General features: G+C 37.2%; 1 protein-coding gene across 2 annotated transcripts in view; it reads right to left on the bottom strand.

Annotated features, from left to right (window-relative positions):
• The window catches only part of PPM1L (protein phosphatase, Mg2+/Mn2+ dependent 1L), a 318,004-nt gene that overhangs the window by 218,293 nt on the left and 80,000 nt on the right, over positions 1-19,711 (bottom strand). The window contains exon 1 of one of the 2 annotated variants that reach the window (XM_016942250.4): positions 12,874-14,355. The exons of the other annotated variant lie outside the window; for it this stretch is intronic. Coding sequence (XP_016797739.1) covers positions 12,874-12,891 — 18 coding nt within the window. The 5' untranslated portion in view covers positions 12,892-14,355. Of the gene's footprint in view, positions 1-12,873; positions 14,356-19,711 lie in introns of those variants that run through there. 2 annotated transcript variants of the gene reach the window in all.

Genomic DNA, 19,711 nt, shown 5'->3' with positions numbered 1-19,711 from the left:
TCTATAGTGAAAGGAAGGGGTCCAGTTTCAGTCTTCTGCATAGGGCTAGCCAGTTATCCCAGCATCATTTATTGAATAGGAAGCCCTTTCTCCATTGCTTGTTTTTGTTGACTTTGTCGAAGATCATATGGTTGTAGGTATGCAGCTTTTTTTTCTGGGTTCTCTATTCTGTTTCATTAGTCTACGTGTCTGTTTTTAAACCAGCACCATGCTGTTTTTGCTACTATAGCCTTGTAGTATAGTTTGAAATTGAGTAATGTGATGCCTGTGACTTTGCTTTTTTTGCTTAGGATTGTTTTGGCTATTCGGACTCTTTTTTTTTTTTTTTTGGTTCCACATGAATTTTAGAATAGTTTTTTTCTAATTCTTTGAACAATGTCATTGGTAGTTTGATAGAAATAGCATTGAATCTGTAAATTGCTTTGGGCAATATGGTCATTTTAACAATACTGGTACTTCCTATCCATGAGCATGGAATTTTTTTTCATTTGTTTGTTATCTCTGATTTCTTTCAACAGTGTTTTGTAATTCTCATTGTAGAAATCTTTTACCTCCCTGATCTGCCGTATTCCTAGGGGTGTATGTGTGTGTGTGTTTATGTGTCTCTACTGTGAATTGAATTGTGTTCTTGATTTGGCACTCAGCTTGGATATTGTTGGTATATAGAAATGCTACCGATTTTTGCACATTGAGAAAATCCAAACTTCTAAGCCTGGTATTCAAGGCTTTCCATGATTAGGATCAATGAATGGTTTCACCCTTATCCTTCACTGTTCCCTACTCATGCCCTTTGTGGCACCCAGATACGTATATCCTAAAAACACTTTACTTTGTACATTCCACCATCTTTACCCTTTTACACAAGGACTAGGAAAACACCACCCAGCTAAGAGTCTAAGGACAGTTCTCAGAGATATACCAACTGGCTCTGGCTCCTTCAAGATAAGTTTTCTGAATTTCAGGTAAGCATGGGCAACAAAAACCACCCTTCCCCAAGCTCTAGTCTTCATTGTAAAACAAATTGAACCACATGATGCGGTCAAAGTACCTAAGTAATTTATATGTAAAAGACATGTCTAAGGTCTGAAAGAAAGATCTCTCTAAATAACTGGGTACCACCTGCCTGGCATGCCAAGAACACCTGAAAGTCCAGTAAACTTTAGTAGCTGGGTATGCACTAACTTGACATTGCTATCTACAACCGATGTGTGGGGACTTGTGATCAGAATATAAGTACCTATTTGTGTAGGGAAAGTCCAGTATAGGCAAAGAAAAGTTAATTAAAGTTTGACCTTACATGCTCTCTTCTTCCTGAATACTATAAAAAAGTGAAAGATTTTGTTGACATCTGCAAAAATGAATTAAATTGAAAACAAACTCAGTGTGAACTACCTTTTCTTTTACCAATACTTTGTATCAAGACACTCTTGCTAACTTGCTCATAATGTATACACCTTATAGATTATTTATTTGATAAAATTTCAACCCCAAATAAATTATTTTCAATGATTTTCAATCATTTTCAACACTCATTCAGTATAACCCAAATGTACCCCTTATTATTCAATACTCTTCAGGTGAACAAATGATCATAAATATGACATTTAATAATTTTAGCATTTTTATACTTTTATAGTTGACCACGGTCAACTATAAATAACAATGAGATCATTATCTTCCCTTTCAGATTTTCTATTTTTTCTTTAATTTATGCAGTCCATCATAGCATGAATAATTAAATGTAGGTTGATTATTGGGAAAGGGAAAAGTTTGTATTTTCTGCTCTATCTAGATCTACATGGGATTTTAGAAAGATTATGATGATATATTCTTAATACAGGTAGGATAGGTAGAGTGAACATTCTAAATCTATGGAGCAATAAAAAAGAATAAAGTACTTGTAGTAGGCTGAATGGTGGCCCCCAAAACAATTACGTATATGTCCTAATCTCCAGAACCTGTGATTATTACTTTATATGCTCCCTCCCACTGCCAAAAAGAAAAAGTGATTAAATTAAGGGCCTTGAGAAGTTTGGCCCTAAATGCAATCAGAGGGTGTTTTCAGACAAAAGAGGAGGAAGCAATGTGACCACAGAGGCAGAGACTGGCATCATGCAACCACAAGCCAAGGAATGCCAGAAGCTACCTCTGGCTGGAGAGGCAGGAAATGGATGCTTCCTTAGAGCTTTCATATGGAGTGGGACCCTGTCAACACCTTGATTTTTTAAATTTGGCCTCCAGAGCTGTGAGAAAACAAATTTCCACTGTTTTAAGCCACCAAGTTTATGATAATTTATATCAGCAATCACAGGAAACTAACATCTTAAAGAATATCTGTTTTCAGTTAAAAGACGAAATGACACTGCTTTTGGTGAACTCTAGAAGAAATAAAATACAGTGTTATAAACATAAATTCTACAGTAAATGACCTGAAGTACCTTTAGAGATGACCAACCATCCACAGAATACATTTGGAAAAGTACGATATTAAAAGCATAGTTGCTGATTGTACAGTCATTGAAAAGTTGACCCTTCCAGCCAGTTTGTTTAAAGAGAATGAGTTAAATTAACTTCATTTACTTAAATAGCATTGGTTTTTGAAGCATAAGAGTCTGACTTTTTGTATTTGGGTTATATGGTTCTTTGGATGAATGAGGTCAAGATAAAATTACCAACCCACTCTGTCCTGAATCAATAAATTATTCAAATGTAAGGATTTTATTTGAGGGGAAAAACAATAAAAAGGGGAAAAGCTCTCTCACTGCTATCCCTTTTTAATAAACTATCTCTGTCAAACATTAACATGCTTCATTAAAATACAGCATTGCTTTTAATGAATAAATATTTTCCTTAATTGCTTTTGGAGTGAGGCTATATAAAAATTTATTTTTTTTGTTTTTGTAACACAAAAGACAGCACAAGAAAAACTGAACTGTCCTAGTTGTCCTGATCGTCCTGGGTACTCAGCTGCCCCAGCTTCTCTAGCCTCTGATGTTGCCATAAATCTTACTTCTCAGAATGGTTTCTTATCAACAATTTCCTTCTGAGGAGAGATAATAGCCAGCATCTTCCTTTATGAAACACTTGTCATGAACATTAAATTCACACAGTTTAATACATCCTAAGTAATCTTCATTCGCCCTGAAGATTGAAGCTGAATTACACTTGATGGTTCAGAAAATGATTATGTATAAAACAGAACATAGGACCTTTTCTTCATCAAAGTTCTAATTATCTACTCTTCGAGGGGAAAAAATCGACAGGATGTCAAAAACAACAATGAACTCATTTCCTATGAAGAGCAAAACCAGGCCTGATATTTGAAAGACAATGGAAGGTCTTGGCTCAGGAAATACAGGCTTCGGAAAGGGTCACTACGGAGTAACAGCAGAATGTGTCTTGGGTACCTTTCCACCTTCCTCCTTCCTTCCCATTTCCTGGCTTGCCTCTCTCTTCATTCCCCAAGTATCGGATCTTTCCCTCTAGATAACTAATGCTCCTACTAAGCGCTTTACTCAAGACATACTCTCGGTGAAAAGTCTTGTTCTCTAAAATGTATCTCTTTTCTTCTCCTGTCAAAGCTTCATGTTAGATGTTCAATAAATGTTTTCAATATTTTAACAAGCTATTCTTCCTTCTCAAAGATGAAATGTTTACTTTCTCTACGAAGATTTAACTTTCTAAAAGGAATAATTTACCTCAACTAGAAAACACTGCAATGAAGCAAATTACCCCTGCCAAGCAGCCACGGAATCTACTGGCAGTGGTAATTTACTCCTAACAAACCAGGCATTTAAATTACCTATTTTCAACATAGCTTGGCCTCAAGTTTGGACATAGCCCTCAACTTTTCAAAGAAAATAATAGAATCACTGATTTGGTGCCCTTTTTTTAGCCCTAGGTGATAGACAATCAAAAACACATCTACTTAAGTAAATACAGATAAATCAGAAGCAGACACTACCTTTAATTTTTAATCATCGCTGACGACAGGAGCTACCCCTCTGGTTTTCTAAACAATGAGATCCTATCACCCCACAATCCTGTTTAAAAAAGAAACTCTTGCCTATAAGGTAAGTGAAATTTAACATCTATCTGGTCTTACGGTGGTATAATATTTCAAATCTTTTGTGACAGAGGGAAGAAAATTAAAAAGGTATAAAAATGACCATATTTACAAGCATGTCTTTTAGAGAGTGCTGGGACTGACAGGAGAGAGAAAACAGGGAGGTGGGGTGGGGGGATTACTCTCTGACAAGTATGGGAAAACAGTAATGACCAAAAAACTGTAAGAGAGAAAAACAATAATGACCCCCCCCAAAAAAAAAAGAGTAAGAAGCAATATCCTTAAAGTGAAATAAGATTCTCCCTCTATGGAATCAATGGTAGAGTCATGACATGGAGCTGCAGATTGAGAGCTGGCTAAGCAGACCTATTCCCTGCCAGCCCAGGAGAAAATGGTAATTGCCCATGACATAATAAGAAATATATATTTGGTCTCTGCCCAGTATCCATGTGCACAGCTTCTAAAACCTTTGGAAATCTCCAAAATGATGTTTCTTTTTGTATACTTATTGGATGGCTGGTGGCTGGAGGCTCCTGGATAGCCTCAGGATGGGGCTGGTTGCCAGAGGGACCAGCCATGTGATTAGAGGGTTGGGATTTCAGCCTCAACCCCCAAAGTCCAGGGAGAGGGGCAGGACTGGAGGTTGACTAAATCACTAATGGCCAATGATTTAATCAACAATGACTATTTAATGAAACCTCTATAAAAACCCAAAAAGACTGGGTCTGGAGAGCTTCCCTAACACATGGAGGTGCTAGGAATGCTACCTTCTTAGTGCATCCCAGTAAGACTTCTAGCACCCATCGGTGTACTGAAACTGCTCTTGCTGGGTCAACAACAACCCACTGTCCAAATCTAGTGCTTCCCCTGGACCTTGCTCTATGAATCTCTTTCATCTGGCTGTTCTTGGGTTGTATCCTTTGTATTAAACAGGTAAACATAAGTAAAGTGTTTCCCTGTGTTCTGTGCACCATTCTAGCAAATGATCAAACCTAAGGACACACTCATGGGAACCTCTGATTGATAGCCGTAGGTGAGGAGTGTAAGTGACAATCTGGACTTGTGATCAGTGTCTGAAATAAGGGCAGTCTTGTGGGACTGAGCCCTTAACCTGTGGGTAGATAGTGTCAGAACTGCGTTGAATTGTAAGACACTCAGCTGGTGTCAGAGAATTGGCTGTGTAGGAAAAACCTCCACATATTTTAGTGGCCAGAAGCGAAGTATGAGTGTTGGATGTGAGTGTACGGAAGACAAGGCATGGCTTGTTTTTCCTAATCATCCCCGGATTCCAGCCCAAGTTCCCAGCACTTTGGGAGGCTGAGGCAGGCGGATCACGAGGTTAGGAGATCGAGACCATCCTGGCTCACACAGTGAAATTCCATCTCTACTAAAAATACAAAAACAAAAAATTAGCCAGGCGTGGTGGCGGGCGCCTGTAGTCCCAGCTACTCGGGAGGCTGAGGCGGGCGGATCACAAGGTCAGGAGATCGAGACCATCCTGGCTCACACAGTGAAACTGCGTCTCTACTAAAAATACAAAAAAAAAATTAGCCGGGCGTGGTGGTGGGCACCTGTAGTCCCAGCTACTTGGGAGGCTGAGGCAGGAGAATGGCATGAACCCGGGAGGCGGAGCTTGCAGTGAGCCATGAGCCAAGATCGTGTCACTGCACTCCAGCCTGGGCGACAGAGCGAGACTCCATCTTAAAAAAAAAAAAAAGAAAGAAAGAAAGAAAGAGAATGCAGGTCTCCTGGCCATGCCAGAGTCCTCTGACTGCTACTTGGATGCAGGGAATGCTGAATGTGAAAGAAGTTCTGGAGAACATTCCCTAATGTGGCTCTGGAAAAGACCCAAGTCGTTCTAGGTCTAGGGTAGTCCAAAGAATCCTAGGGCAGGACAGGCCAGCAGGGAAATTATGAGGCACGAACCAAGAAATAGTGCATGTGTAGCTGTGAAAAAAGATAGAGTGCTTCTGGAAATGCCAGGACCAGAAAACACCAATTATTTAATGTTTAATATATGCCCATCTAACTGACAAGTCCTGGATTACTAGGTTCAAAATGAGGTCACTGGGCTAGATAGTGTCAGTTTCTCCACTCCCCATATGCACTCTCCACCCTGTGGTAGTACTGGAGAGAGAAGGCCATCGCTTTGGATAATAAAATTAATTTGTGAAATACACAGGGGAAAAAAATGAGAGGTTTTCGTGGTTAATTTGAAGCGGAAAGTAAAGAAGAAGGATCCTAGAGGACTGCCAGATTTCCAGCTTCAGTAATTGAGTAGATGGTATACTTTCATAAAATGAGAGAAAGAATATGTTAATAGAAGAACTAGTTTAGCAGGAAAGAAGGGGAATTTCATTTTAGACATAAAACATTTGTGAAGCTTTGGACTATTCTGGTGGCAATGCCAAGGAGGCAGCTGCAGAGATGAGAAGAATATTCACACAAGAACTGAACTAAGGACCCCAATCTAATGATTATGGTCACAGAACAGACACAGGGAGACTACAGAGGGAGATGCCCCAGTGCAAGGTAGAGAAGGACAAGAGTGGAAGATAGAACCTGCGGACACTAACAAACATTTAAGAAGCAGCCAGAAGAATAGCCTGTTGACATGTAATAGTTGATATAAGATGTGGGAGAGGGCACTGTTTCAGAAGTAGGAGAGTAAGGAGCTTCAAAAATGAAGAAGTTACAATAGTGTCAAATGCAATGGAAAGCTCCATTAAGAAAGCAACGGGAAAAAAAAGTCCACTAGATTTGGACCCTGGGTTGTTGTTGACCCAGCAAGAGCAGTTTCAGTACACTGATGGGTGCTAGAAGCCTTACTGGGATGCACTAAGAAGGGAATAAGAAATATGAGAAAACCATTTATTCTAAAATACAAAACAAAAACAAACTACTAAGCCCAAATAAAATTATCTGCATTACTATACTCCACAAATTATCATTCAGAATTTATTCATTAATTCCAGAATACATTTATTAAATATGTACTATGTGTCGGGAGCAATAGGAAGCACCAAGAATATAAAGATGAGTAAAAGATGAACCCTGCTTTTGAGGAGTCTGCAGTTAAGAAGGAATATGCATCCATTACCATCGTACTCTATGCCTAATCAGACTGCCCTCCATTCCATAATAATTCACTGTGGTAATTCCAGCAACAGAGGACAGAGTCAGAAACACAATGCCTAGGGAACATAGCAACTTGTACAGAAATTTCACAGCTGAGATCCGAGGAAGGAGTGGTGATCTGATAGGCTGGGCAGGAAGCATGGTGGTGTTCCAGGCAAGAAGAATCTGGAAAAGGCCCAATATTGGTCCCAATCTGAGAGAAGTTTAGCATATTGTGAATGGTTTTATACCAATCTTAGGATTTGGAAATAAGGCTTGGGCATTTGTTGGGTTGTTTTGTTTCTGAGGTTTTTGTTTTGTTTTGTTTTGTTTTGTTTTTGGTATGTCCCTGGGTGTGTGTGTTTGGTTTGGTAAGCCAGAACTTTGCAGTTTTTGCAGGTATTTCCAAGGCAGCATCACTACTGGCAAAGAGAAAATATGTACTAGGAAGGGCAGAAGGGTTCCTGAGATCACACTTACCAGTTGAGATCACAATTGAGCACATTTATTTGAAGTCTTGCATTCCTTTCAGGCAAATTCGTTATTCTACTCTATTTTCACTTCATTTTTTCTCAGCTGAGATCACAATTGAGCATATCTATTTGAAATCTTGCATTGATTTCAGGCAAATTCTTCATTCCACTCTATATCTATTTTTTACATTAAGCAATGTTTTAAAATTAATATAAAATATTGGTTCTTCTCTAAATTTTTTAGGAAAAATTGATACTACAAGAAGATATGCCATGTTTGCCCCCCAAATATATGTGACCTTGAATAAGTCTCAAACATTAATATGAAACATGACTTTTGGCTGTGAGAATCAAGAGGGAACTTTAAAGAGGGAAGAAACAGTGTGATTTGACTTGTTTAAGAAAAGCAAGTTCTTAGGAGAAATAAATTTGGCACCATGATAGAAGAAAAAAATGCTACCAGATTCAGAGTTCTGGATTTATATGCTTTGCCTAATAGCAATACTACGTTAATTTCAGTTTGAGTTTTTGGTATTCTTTCCTTTCTACTACTGTTTTTGACCTCTTATATCATAGTGGCCCTGTTATAATGAGTCTCTTACTGTAAATTACCTCAAATATATTTTGAAGTAAGCTACACATAAAAAACTAGTAAAAAAATAAATAATAAGCAATTAACAAATAACAATGTAGAATTAGATAGGGGTAACAGTTGCACAACTTTGTGAACATATTAAAAAGAAGCACTAACTTGTACACTTTAAAAGGTGAAGTTTATGGTATGCTAATTATAAAATTATATGTCAATTAAAAATTTTTTTCAAGAGTATCACAAAGCACTATGCACACTGTCAACATATACTTTATAACTAACCAACCAATTTAACTGGTGACTGATCTTCCATATATATTCTAATCCTCAGTTATCCATCTAATCTAGATAACAGGACACTGTTGTACTTTAAAAGACTTATTTCAATGTAATAACAATTTTTTGAAACAATCTTTCAAGGTGAAGATCCTAATAATACAACATTTTTAAGGAACACAATGAAGTATAAAGCATGACTGGAAAACTTAAGAGACGATGTGTAATTTAAAACAAATATGAAGTATCTGCAGAGATTTCCCAAGACAGAAAGGCCCAACTCTTATGAAACAGAAGTTTGTCTTAAAGCAAAATAACTGCAAAGAGGCAACAAAACCACATGGAAAATTTATATTCTATTAATGAGGTGTGACTTCACCACATGTCCGCCAACTGTTCGCAAACCTAATAAAGGCCATGAATGAACAAAGATCCAGACAAAAAGACTTGAAATATGAAAAACCAAGTTTTTTTGTTATAGTACATTATTTTAGTTTGAAGACTTCAGAACTTTTAAAATAATATATGTGTTTTCACCTTCAGTGAGAAACCTTTCCATTTTCTTTATTGGAAGATAATCTCATTAAATACTATTCTATTTGCAAATCTTTTAAGTGGTATTATGAAGCACCTTTATAAAAACTATCTTCTTTTTGCAATTGGAAAAATGGAGGTGGTACACCTACTTTGTAGTTTCTTAATATTTCTACTTTCTATTTATTTTTCTTCTTTAAAGTCTAAATAAAGTGGAAGATCCCTTCTCAAATGTATTTCCTTCTCTGAAGAAAAACCAGCTTGAAGTCTCACTGTATATAGGGCACTTAAATTTTTACCTAAAAATTTAGCTTATGTTCAACAAATGATACTGGCATAATTGACATACATTATACAAAAATTAACTTAAATGGATCGCAGATTTAAATGTAAAACACAAAAACACAAACCTATATAATTTTTAGAAGGAAGCATAAGAAATTTTTACATCATACACAAAAGTCAAAATGTATCATAGGGCCTAAATGTATCAGCAAAAACTATACAACTTTTAAAAGAAAACATTGGAGTAAATTTGTGACCTTGGCTTAGGCAATGGATTCTTAGATACAACAGCACACAAGAGACCAAAAATAATAATAATAAATAAATAGATAAATTGAGCTTCAATGGAATCTAAAACTTTGTGCTACAAATGATATCATCAAGAAGATGAAAACACAACCCAAATAATGGAAAAAACATTTGCAAATCATATATCTAATAAATGACTTATATCCAGAATATATTTTAAAACTCTTACAATTCAATGATAAAAAGATTAAAACAAAAAATGGACAAAGACTCTGAATAGGCATTTCTACCAACCATACACCAATATATGTACCATATTCTTTTTATGTACATATTGGATATATAAGAAACATATGTCCATACACATATTGTACACAAATGTTCATAGCAGCATTATTCATAGTAGCCAAAAAGTGGGAACAATCCAATGTCCATAAACTAATAAATAGATAAACAAAATCTTATATATTCATATTAATACAATGGAATATTATTCTGCAATGAAAAGGAATGAAATACTGATACATGCTACAACATGGATGAACTTTGAAAACACTGTTCAAGTGAAAGAAGCCAGTGACAAAAGACCACAGATTCTATTTATATAAAATGTCCAGAATAGGCAAATCTACATAGACAGAAAGTAGATTAGTGTTTGCCTAGGCTGGGGGGACAAGAAGGTGGGGAGAAATAGAGCATAACTGCTAATGGGTAGAAAGCTTCTGCTTGGGGTGATGAAAATGTTCTAAAACTTATCAGAATGACAGTTGCACAGCTCTGTGAACCTAACTAAAAACTATTGAATTGTACACTTTATATGGGTGAATATGCTAATTATATTTCAATAAGGCTCTTTAAAAAACATAGAAAAAATTTTCATAATCTAGGGCTAGACAAACAGTTCTCAGACATGACATTGAAAGCATAATCCAGGAAAAGGAAAAACTGACAAGTTGTAAATCATTGAGATTAAAAATTTTCCTCTGCAGAAGACATGTGAAGAGGATGGAAACATAATCCATAGATGGCAAGAAAAGATTTGCAAACCGGTATCTGGCAAAAGACAAGTATTTAAAACATATATATATAGCATTGTGCTAAATTATCTATTTTTACCTTCATAATATCTCTATAAGTTAAATATTATTCTCCATTTTAGAGATGAAGAAGCCGAGGCTCAGTGAGAATAAGAACCTAGATCTTGAGGAGCCATAACTCTCAAGTCCCTTTTTGCCCATGGAGTCTCTCCACTTCTTCTCTTCTGTATCTCAGCAGGTCTCAGAAAGTCTGAAGGCTAAAGGATACCCTTAAAAGTCTATTTGTGTATTTACCCATACTCTATCACTGTAAGTATTAGACCAGAGTCCACTTATATAAAGAGAAAAGAAATTGCTTTAAGTTCTACCCATGGAATTCCAAATAAGGATGTGTAGTCACAGTAATACATTCAGATCACCTAAGTAGTGAGTGGCAGAGGGAGAATTTTAAAACAGGTTTTTCTGGCTCAAAAGCAGGGGTATCCAACCTTTTGGCTTCTCTGGGCCACATGGAAGAATAATTGGCTTGAGTTACACATAAACTACACTAACAATAGCTGATGAGCTTTTCTTAAGAATTGCCACATACTTTTTATGGCTGCATAGTATTCCATGGTGTATATGTACCACATTTTCTTAATCCAGTCTATCATTGTTGGACATTTGGGTTGGTTCCAAGTCTTTGCTATTGTGAATAGTGCTGCAATAAACATACGTGTGCATGTGTCTTTATAGCAGCATGATTTATAATCCTTTGGGTATATACCCAGTAATGGGATGACTGGGTCAAATGGTATTTCTAGTTCTAGATCCCTGAGGAATCGCCACACTGTCTTCCACAATGGTTGAACTAGGGGAACTGAACAATGAGAACACTTGGACACAGGAAGGGGAACATCACACACCGGGGCCTGTTGTGGTGTGGGGGGAGAGGGGAGGCATAGCATTAGGAGATATACCTAATGTAAATGACGAGTTAATGGGTGCAGCACACCAACATGGCACATGTATACATATGTAACAAACCTGCACGTTGTGCACATGTACCCTAGAACTTAAAGTACAATTTAAAAAAAACATATATACATATATATATATATATATATAAAAGAATTGCCATACACACACACACACAAAAATCATAATGTTTTAAGAAAGTTTACGAATTTTTGTTGGGCCTCATTCAAAGCCGTCCTGGGCTGCATATGGCACATGGACCACGGGTTGGACAGGCTTGCTCTAAAGCTTACACTATACTCTGTTTCTCTATAACCACAATTTCTATTGCTAATAGGAACACTATTGTTTAGAACTTAATTTTAGATATTTAAAAGTCTAAATCCTATCAGTAGCTTCTCCTTCAAGAAATAAATTCAATTCCATTTTAATAATTTGTGAGATATAGGATAGGAGGAGGGCCAGGAATTTAAAACAATTTTTAAAAAAAAAAAAAGAATTAGATTTGGAGACATTCCTTTATAAGTGTAACTTATTAAGTATAGTAAAAGCCAAAAACTATTGGAAAAAGTGAAAGAGTGAAAGGGAATCTAAATATTCTTGGCTCTGAGATTTTTGGGTCTAAAAGAATAAGACAAATATTTAGGCAGAGAAAAAAATACATATACATTTAGCTAAATGGTGAGTTAGAACTAGGCCACATCTCATTTCTTCTGTCTCAAAGTGCTTAATTTAGAATCAGATTTTAAAAACAATCCTCCGCAGGCCAGGTTTGGCCCTTCCAGTTGGCACCTAGACATCAAAACCTGTGACAATCTGGAACAACTGAAAATAGCTTTGGATATTCAACTATCAGACAGTAAGGAAGGTCAAATTTGAATTAATGCATTTTAAGACTGAAAAAGAGATTTAATACAAGCCTTAAATGAGAGAAGGAAAAATAAAGAGAATTAAGCAGCTAACTTCTTCCTGCATCTCATCAGAAGTGAAGACAGAGCTTGCATACAGTTCTTTTTGCCCTTATCTTCCATCTAAGGCACTTGGGTTCAGAGCTGTATGCTGCTTCTGCTCTAACTAAACTACAAAGCAATTTCTTCAATTTTCTTCTTATTCCTGGCTAAGAACCTTCACTGTTCATCCATTTTCTACAGAATAAAGTCCAAATTCCCTTGTCTGGCATTCAAAGCCCCTCCCAATTTGAATTCAACATACCTCTCTAGTTTTATTTCCCATTATTCATTACCCCCCATCATGAGTCCTCTATTAGAGCCAAACAGATCTACTCACTGTTGAAAAAGCAGGCATGTTCTGGTCTAGCCCTCTCTGCTAATGGCACCAGCATCCCTCCTACCCTCTTCCACCTGGATGAATTCTTCCTATCTCCAAGTTCCAGCTCCTGCATGAGTCCTCCCCAACTATTTCAGGATGCATGCACACAAAATCTCTCTCCTTCTGAAACCCTGTATTGGTTATGTAATATTCCAACCCACTCATCTGGGGCTTATCATAAACTCTCCTATTTATCTTATTTCTATGTCTTAACTCCTCAAATATATAAGTTACCTGAGGGTAAGGACCTCAGTTTTCTTTATTCCTATATTTTATATAACATTTAACCAGGAACAAATTAATATTACCTGAGCTTCAGCTAATAAATTTTAAAGCACTCATGCAAGGAAGCTAAACAAGTTGACATTTATAAGCCAAAAGGAGGAATATATGTCATCAAAAAATTTCAATATTTCACTGTTTTCACATTTCACATAAGACAAAAGTATCTTTAGTCTCTTTAATCAAAATAAACAAAGAAGTCCTTATGTGTTATCAAGCCAGGAGAGTGTAACTACTGAAGACAAAGTTATTTGCACCCACTGGAAAAGGCAGTAATAAGTTTAATAGTGGCAAGTAGGTTTCTCTGCTTGACTCTGCCTAAAATATGACTGTGCTGCACCCTGCAGTCTGTGGAAGAAAAGAATTATAACAAAGTCCATTCAAAGGCTAATCAATGTTTGGGCAGAAATAATTTTCCTGCTGTTTTAAAAGTACTAATCAATTTTCCTCCTAATGTTGTCATTACACACTGAAAATATACAGTTGGGCTGTACTGGCAATCACCATTTCATATTAAGAAATGTAGCTCTGCATTCTGTTTCCTTATTCTAGAATCAAAGAAAGTAACATGAATGTCTATAAAACCATATTACTCTATAATCTAATCTCCAATCCTCTGAAAAAAACAATCTCTGTAAGGATAAAGATTTAACCATTGTGCTCATTGAGTCCTATCTGTGAGAACACAGCTGGGTTCTGGAATGGGTCTTAATAAGCATTGCATATTCAACCTGGGAAGTTCCCTTTTAAGAAGTAAGCTATCAGGAGAAAATATATACAGATTAAAAAAAAAAAGTATTGGACTCTGGCAATTCCAAGATGACTCACAATATGTACATCCAGATTCCCAACCCCAGATTACTAAATTCCATTTCTGCCTTGGGTCCACACTGGGACAATTCCAGGTTCATGTATTGTAATGATTACTTTTAGGTGTCAACTTGACTAGATTAAGGGATACCCAGAGAGCTGGCAAAGTATTATTTCTGCACATGTCTGTGAAAGTGTTTCCAGAAGAGATTTGACATTTGAATCAGTAGACTCAATAAGAAAGATCCTCCGTCACCCAAAGTGGGTGGGCACCATCCAATCAGCTGACAGCCCAGATAGAAAGAAAGGCAAATATGTTCTCTCTCTCTCTCTCTCTCTCTCTCTCTCTCTCCTCTCTCTTTCTCTCTCTCTCCTCTCTCTCTCTTTCTTTCTCTCTCTCCTTCTCTCTCTCTCTCTCCTCTTTCTCTCTCTCTCCTCTCTCTCTCTCTTTCTTTCTCTCTCTCCTTCTCTCTCTCTCTTTCTCTCTCTCTCCTTCTCTCTCTCTCTCTCCTTCTCTCTCTCTCTCTCCTTCTCTCTCTCCCCTGGAGATAGAATACCATCTTCTTCTACCCATGGACATAAGAACTCCAGGTTCTCCAGCCTTTGGAGACTTGTGCCAGCAGCATCCCCAGGTTGTCAGGCCTTTGACCACAGATTGAGAGTTACACCAGGCCTTGGTTCTCAGGCCTTTGGACTTGAACTAAGCCAAGCCACTGGCTTCCTGGGTTCTTCAGCTTGCATGCAGTCCACTGTAGGACTTCTCGGCCTTCATAATTGTGTGAGCCAATCCCGCTAATAAATTTCAGCTCGTATATCTACATGTATATCTGTATCTACATCCTATTGGTTCTGTTTCTCTGAAGAACTCTCACTAATACAGATACCTAGTGAGCAAATGGTCATTCCTGTGGATTCCAGAACTCTCTGGTAGGTCTTATGAAACCCAATGCAAACTGGGGTTCAGCATAAATTTCCCAAAACTGACTAGACACCAGGAAAATTCCAGAAATATCTCAATTTCATTGTATTCTTAAGGCTGCACTTGGTAAATATTTCACGATGCTTTCCAAAAGTGCTGCCAAGGAAACATTTTAAAAGTACCATTAGCAAATGAGGTTGAGAAACACCACTTACCATTTGTTCCTACTGGATCACTCATTAGAAGATTAAATGTTCTGGAAAAGTCCCCATAAAGAAATCAGTTACCTTCACTTAAACCAGCATTTCCCAAAATTATCTGAAATCCTATTAACACTTTCATGGGGCTATCCCTCCCTACTCCATGACTTTTATAAACCGTATGTCTCAAATCTATCACTAATGAAATTCAAATAGGAAAAATGCATACATTTGAGATATATTTTTTATGTCACCTAGGGAAAGGCTTTCCAATGGGGCTCCCAAAATTTCATTCATTACTTTGACCAGTTTGCTACAGTCTAGGATCTGGTTCTGAGCTGCCCAAGTTCAAAACTGAGTGTGTCAGCTGACCAAAGAGATTTGAAATTTCACTGGCAGGTTCACTGACCACAGTCACAAGACTGCTGTTTAATGCTAGAATGTCAATTTATTAAGTTATAATTAAAAATAAATAGTCATAGAAACACCTATATTCTAAACTGCAGGACCTACCCATTCCCTCCCTCTGACCAATCCAGTTGGGAAGTCAAATCATATTCAGAAGGTGAGCACACACTCAGGGGGAAATCACAAAATGAATTGCACGTTTAATGATATCAGGCTAAGAAAGCCTGATGTATCCATAATAATGATGACCTTGTTTTAAAAATAAACCATAAGAGTGGTGGGCAAAAGACTGGTCTGGGGTGTGAGAACTTTTTTTTTACTTCCCCTTGCAATCCAGCAGCTCTAAGAGTTCCCCACCCACTCCTAGAGATGGGAAATTGCTGGTTTTTCAATCTTATCTAAGGTGTGGGAAAAAATGTACTAGAAAGGTTGGCTATTTCTTATGACTATGTCATATAATCTAAGTAAAAACAGTGAGTTTGCTATGCAAACATAATTACAAATAAGTTGTCTTAGTCTGTTTTCTGTCACTATAACCAATTACCACAGACTGGGTAATTTATAAACAATAAAGATTTATTTAGATAATGGTTCTGGAGGCTGGGAAGTCAAAGAGCATAGCACCAGCATCTGGTGAGGGCCTTCTTGCCATGTCATAACAGAGCGGAGGGCATCTCATGGTGAGAAGGCAAGTTGTGTGTAGGTCTGTCTTCCTCTTCTTATAAAGCTACCAGTCCCATCATGGGAGGCCTACCCTGATGACCTTATCTAATCCTAATTATCTCCCAAAGGACTCACTTCCAAATGCCATCAACATATAAATTTGGGTATTAAGTTTCCAATACATGATATTTGGGGACACATTCAAGCCATAGCATAAGTCCTCAAAGACAAGCCTGTTTTTAACCCCCAAGACCCTCCAATATAGAAAATTTAGAGCTCCTTCTGTATCATAATCCTCAGTATCCACTGGCAACTCTTACTCTAATTCCATCTCCTTACTAGAGATGGCCTCACATTGCTATGACTCCCTCCCTAAAACAGTAATTTGAATGGTCACTTCTTATATTAATCTTTAGAAAAGAGGTTTTTAAAAAGTCCACTTAAGGATTAAAATGAATTCAACTCAGACATAGTCTACATAGTTGTTTTTCTTTAATTGAAAAATATCACAGTCAAAAATCCAGATTTCCAGCTACTTCTAAAAAACCTGGAAGGATTTTAGCTACAAGGAACAATAACATGACTGAACATAACTTGGCAATAACAGGCTGAAATTCAATACAGATTTTCCTTTAAACATGCTATGTTTCCTTGGGTGCCCACCATCACTTCTACTGCCCATCACTCTCTGTTGTCTTATAGCCACCCTTTGTGGATATTTACATGCAAGCCCCTACTTAATCCACTATGAGTTGGTTTTACACTTTAACTCATCAGGAACAAACTTACTACATAATTTTTTCAAGTTCTCAGAGATCTATTCATTTCATTATCCATGTTCTCCAGATATAATTTGCCATTCCTTCTACTACTTCATAACCATGGAAGGAAGTTAGTCAGCCAACCTAGGAGTTTAAGGCAAAAAGAATCCTGGAGTCCAATGTTAAATTATTTAATCTATGAACTAAGGTCAATCAGAAGAGATACCACCAGTTAGTAGCTGAAACTTTTTCCTTTTTTGCAACTTACTATCTAGTTCTCACTCTTCCAGTTCTACCCCATGAACCTAAACCACAAAGTCTTCTATAAGCATTTGTCTACCCCACACCAAGGGCTGGCTACATAATTTGCAGGGCCCAGTACAAAATAAAAATACAAGCTTCCTCATTTAAAAATTAATAAGAATTTCAAGACAGTGACAGCAGAGCATTAAACCAAGTTCAGGGCCCTTCTAGGCATGGGAACTTGTGCAACCACAAGTTCACATGGTTGCATGACCATGAAGCTAGCCCTACCCTTCTCTTCCTCTTAAACATGCTTTCCTGTTTCCTTTTGTCTGTGTTCTGACCTCCAAGGGTCCCACCCGAGGCTTGGCAATCTAAATCTGATCTCATTTGCTTCTGACTGTTTTACCTTCTTGCAACCAGGACAAGCATTCCTCCCGCAGACACAAAGGCTGGCCTTCCTGACAAGATGTACAGCATAGCATTTACATCTACTGGGGCCTTATGACCCCAGTGCTATTCAATAAAGCAAGAGTCATAAAAAAGAAGGAAGGGCAAGCATTTAAGCCCCAGAATGGAATGTCATTTTGTTAGACTTCCTTCTCTACATGCACAACTTTATCTTGACAATAACACTGGCTTGAAGTCAAGGAAATTCATTTATCTGTCTTTACAAACTCATGTTTCCATTCTAATTTATTACCCACATGGCTTATAAGCTTATAACAGTATCATTTTTGTTTCTTATTTTTTTATTACTCCCTTCTCTTACCATTCAACCAGTAGACCCAGATGGTCTTATGCAAAGTTTCCCAAAGTACTGTATATACACATGAGAAGGTTTCAGATGGTACAAGAAAGCTTTTTTTATATATAGTTTATTACTTTAAAGTGAATTGGAAACAACATAATAAATCAACCTGTGAGTTCACAGTTATCAAATTTTGAAAATACACTTAAGTAAAATAAAGTAGGTCCATTTAAAGAAAAAATGTTAACAAAATAACAGCAGGGGGGGCAATCAAAGAAGAAAAAATGTCAAGGTGGAACTCAAATAATTCAATGTGTAAAATACTGCTTTATGTTGTAAGGCAAGATAATTGATTTTTAAGATGAAATAGGCATTTGTGTCTTTTTCCTCCAGTGGAGCTAATGTCTCTAAGAAGGGAAGGAGAATACCACTTTGCATTAAGATTTTAGAGAACATTTTTTAAAGCTTCCACAATCTTTGTCACATGAGATTGGTAAAAATTCACCAACAGGTCAAAAACAGGAAACCAACTAAAGAACCTAATGTTATCACTTTAAGTAATAACCAAGAGTGCTTGATTGACTAAAGATGGATTAATGAGGAGTCCACTCAGAAAACACAGAAAGTGTCCAAACTACACTCAGATAATCTACTACCCATATACAAGGCAGGAACTACAGGGGCCTAGATGGGGGAGGGGGGGTGAGTGCTGGCTCCGCCATGAGTAAATCACGTAACTTTAGGCAACTCATTTACTTTCTCTGTATCTGTGAGTCAGTGATACCAAAATTTTAGAGACTGAAAAATTCAATTGAGCTGCTACATTTTACAGATGATGGAAATCAGGTAAAATGACATGCTCAAAAGCACAAGAGCCTTCTTGCTAGAGAGCCACAAGATCAGTAACAGAGCGGAAGGCTCTGAAGTCCCCTGCCCACTATTCACACTGCTAACCTGTCTGTCTGTCTCTCTCTCTCTCTCTCCCTTTCCTTCCAAAGAAAAGCAATAAATTCAAGAGCAGCTTCCTACTTCTTAAAAATACTTCCTACTTCTTAAAAATACTCTCTCTTCCTTTCCTTCCAAAGAAAAGCAATAAATTCAAGAGCAGCTTCCTACTTCTTAAAAATACTTCCAGAAGCCTTCAGAGCTTAGTTTCCTTAGGATGACTGCTTGAGAGCAACAGATTCCTATCTGTCATAGTTAGAGCAAATCATGTATTTCCAAATAATAAGATACCTGAAAAGATATTTCAATCCTCAAATATTAGCTGGCCTAGAAAAAAATGGACACATTGATTTCTGGCCAGAACAGAGAAGGATAAGAAGTCATGGGATGTGATCAAAAAGCAGATTATCCAGGGGGTATCCCTAGATATCCCCTGGATAATGTCACTGTGATTTACAGTAAGAGCAGAGATGTTCCAAACTAAATGAATATTTGGGAGAAAAGATTTGTCTCTAAAAAATGTTTTTGGAAAGATACTATAGAACTCTTGATCATATTCCCTACTCAAAAATATATTCACATCCATGATAATATGCTGCTAAGCTAGTTTCTATGATGCAGAATTGACCAAGTGGTAGGGCTAGGGATGGCAACATGGTCAATAGAATAAAAAGGCAAAAATGAGAAGAGGAAATTCTTAGGAGAAGTCTGTGGTAGAGAGGAGTGGACAAGATAAGAGATCGGTTGGTAAGAAGGTACAGCAGATGAGGAGAAATAAAAATGCACGGATGATGGTGGAGTATCTTAGAGAAGG

Source organism: Pan troglodytes, chromosome 2 (assembly GCF_028858775.2).
Source record: "Pan troglodytes isolate AG18354 chromosome 2, NHGRI_mPanTro3-v2.0_pri, whole genome shotgun sequence".
NCBI lineage: Eukaryota > Metazoa > Chordata > Mammalia > Primates > Hominidae > Pan > Pan troglodytes.
Note: the sequence above shows the minus strand (reverse complement) of the source record. Positions and strands in the feature narration are given on the sequence as shown.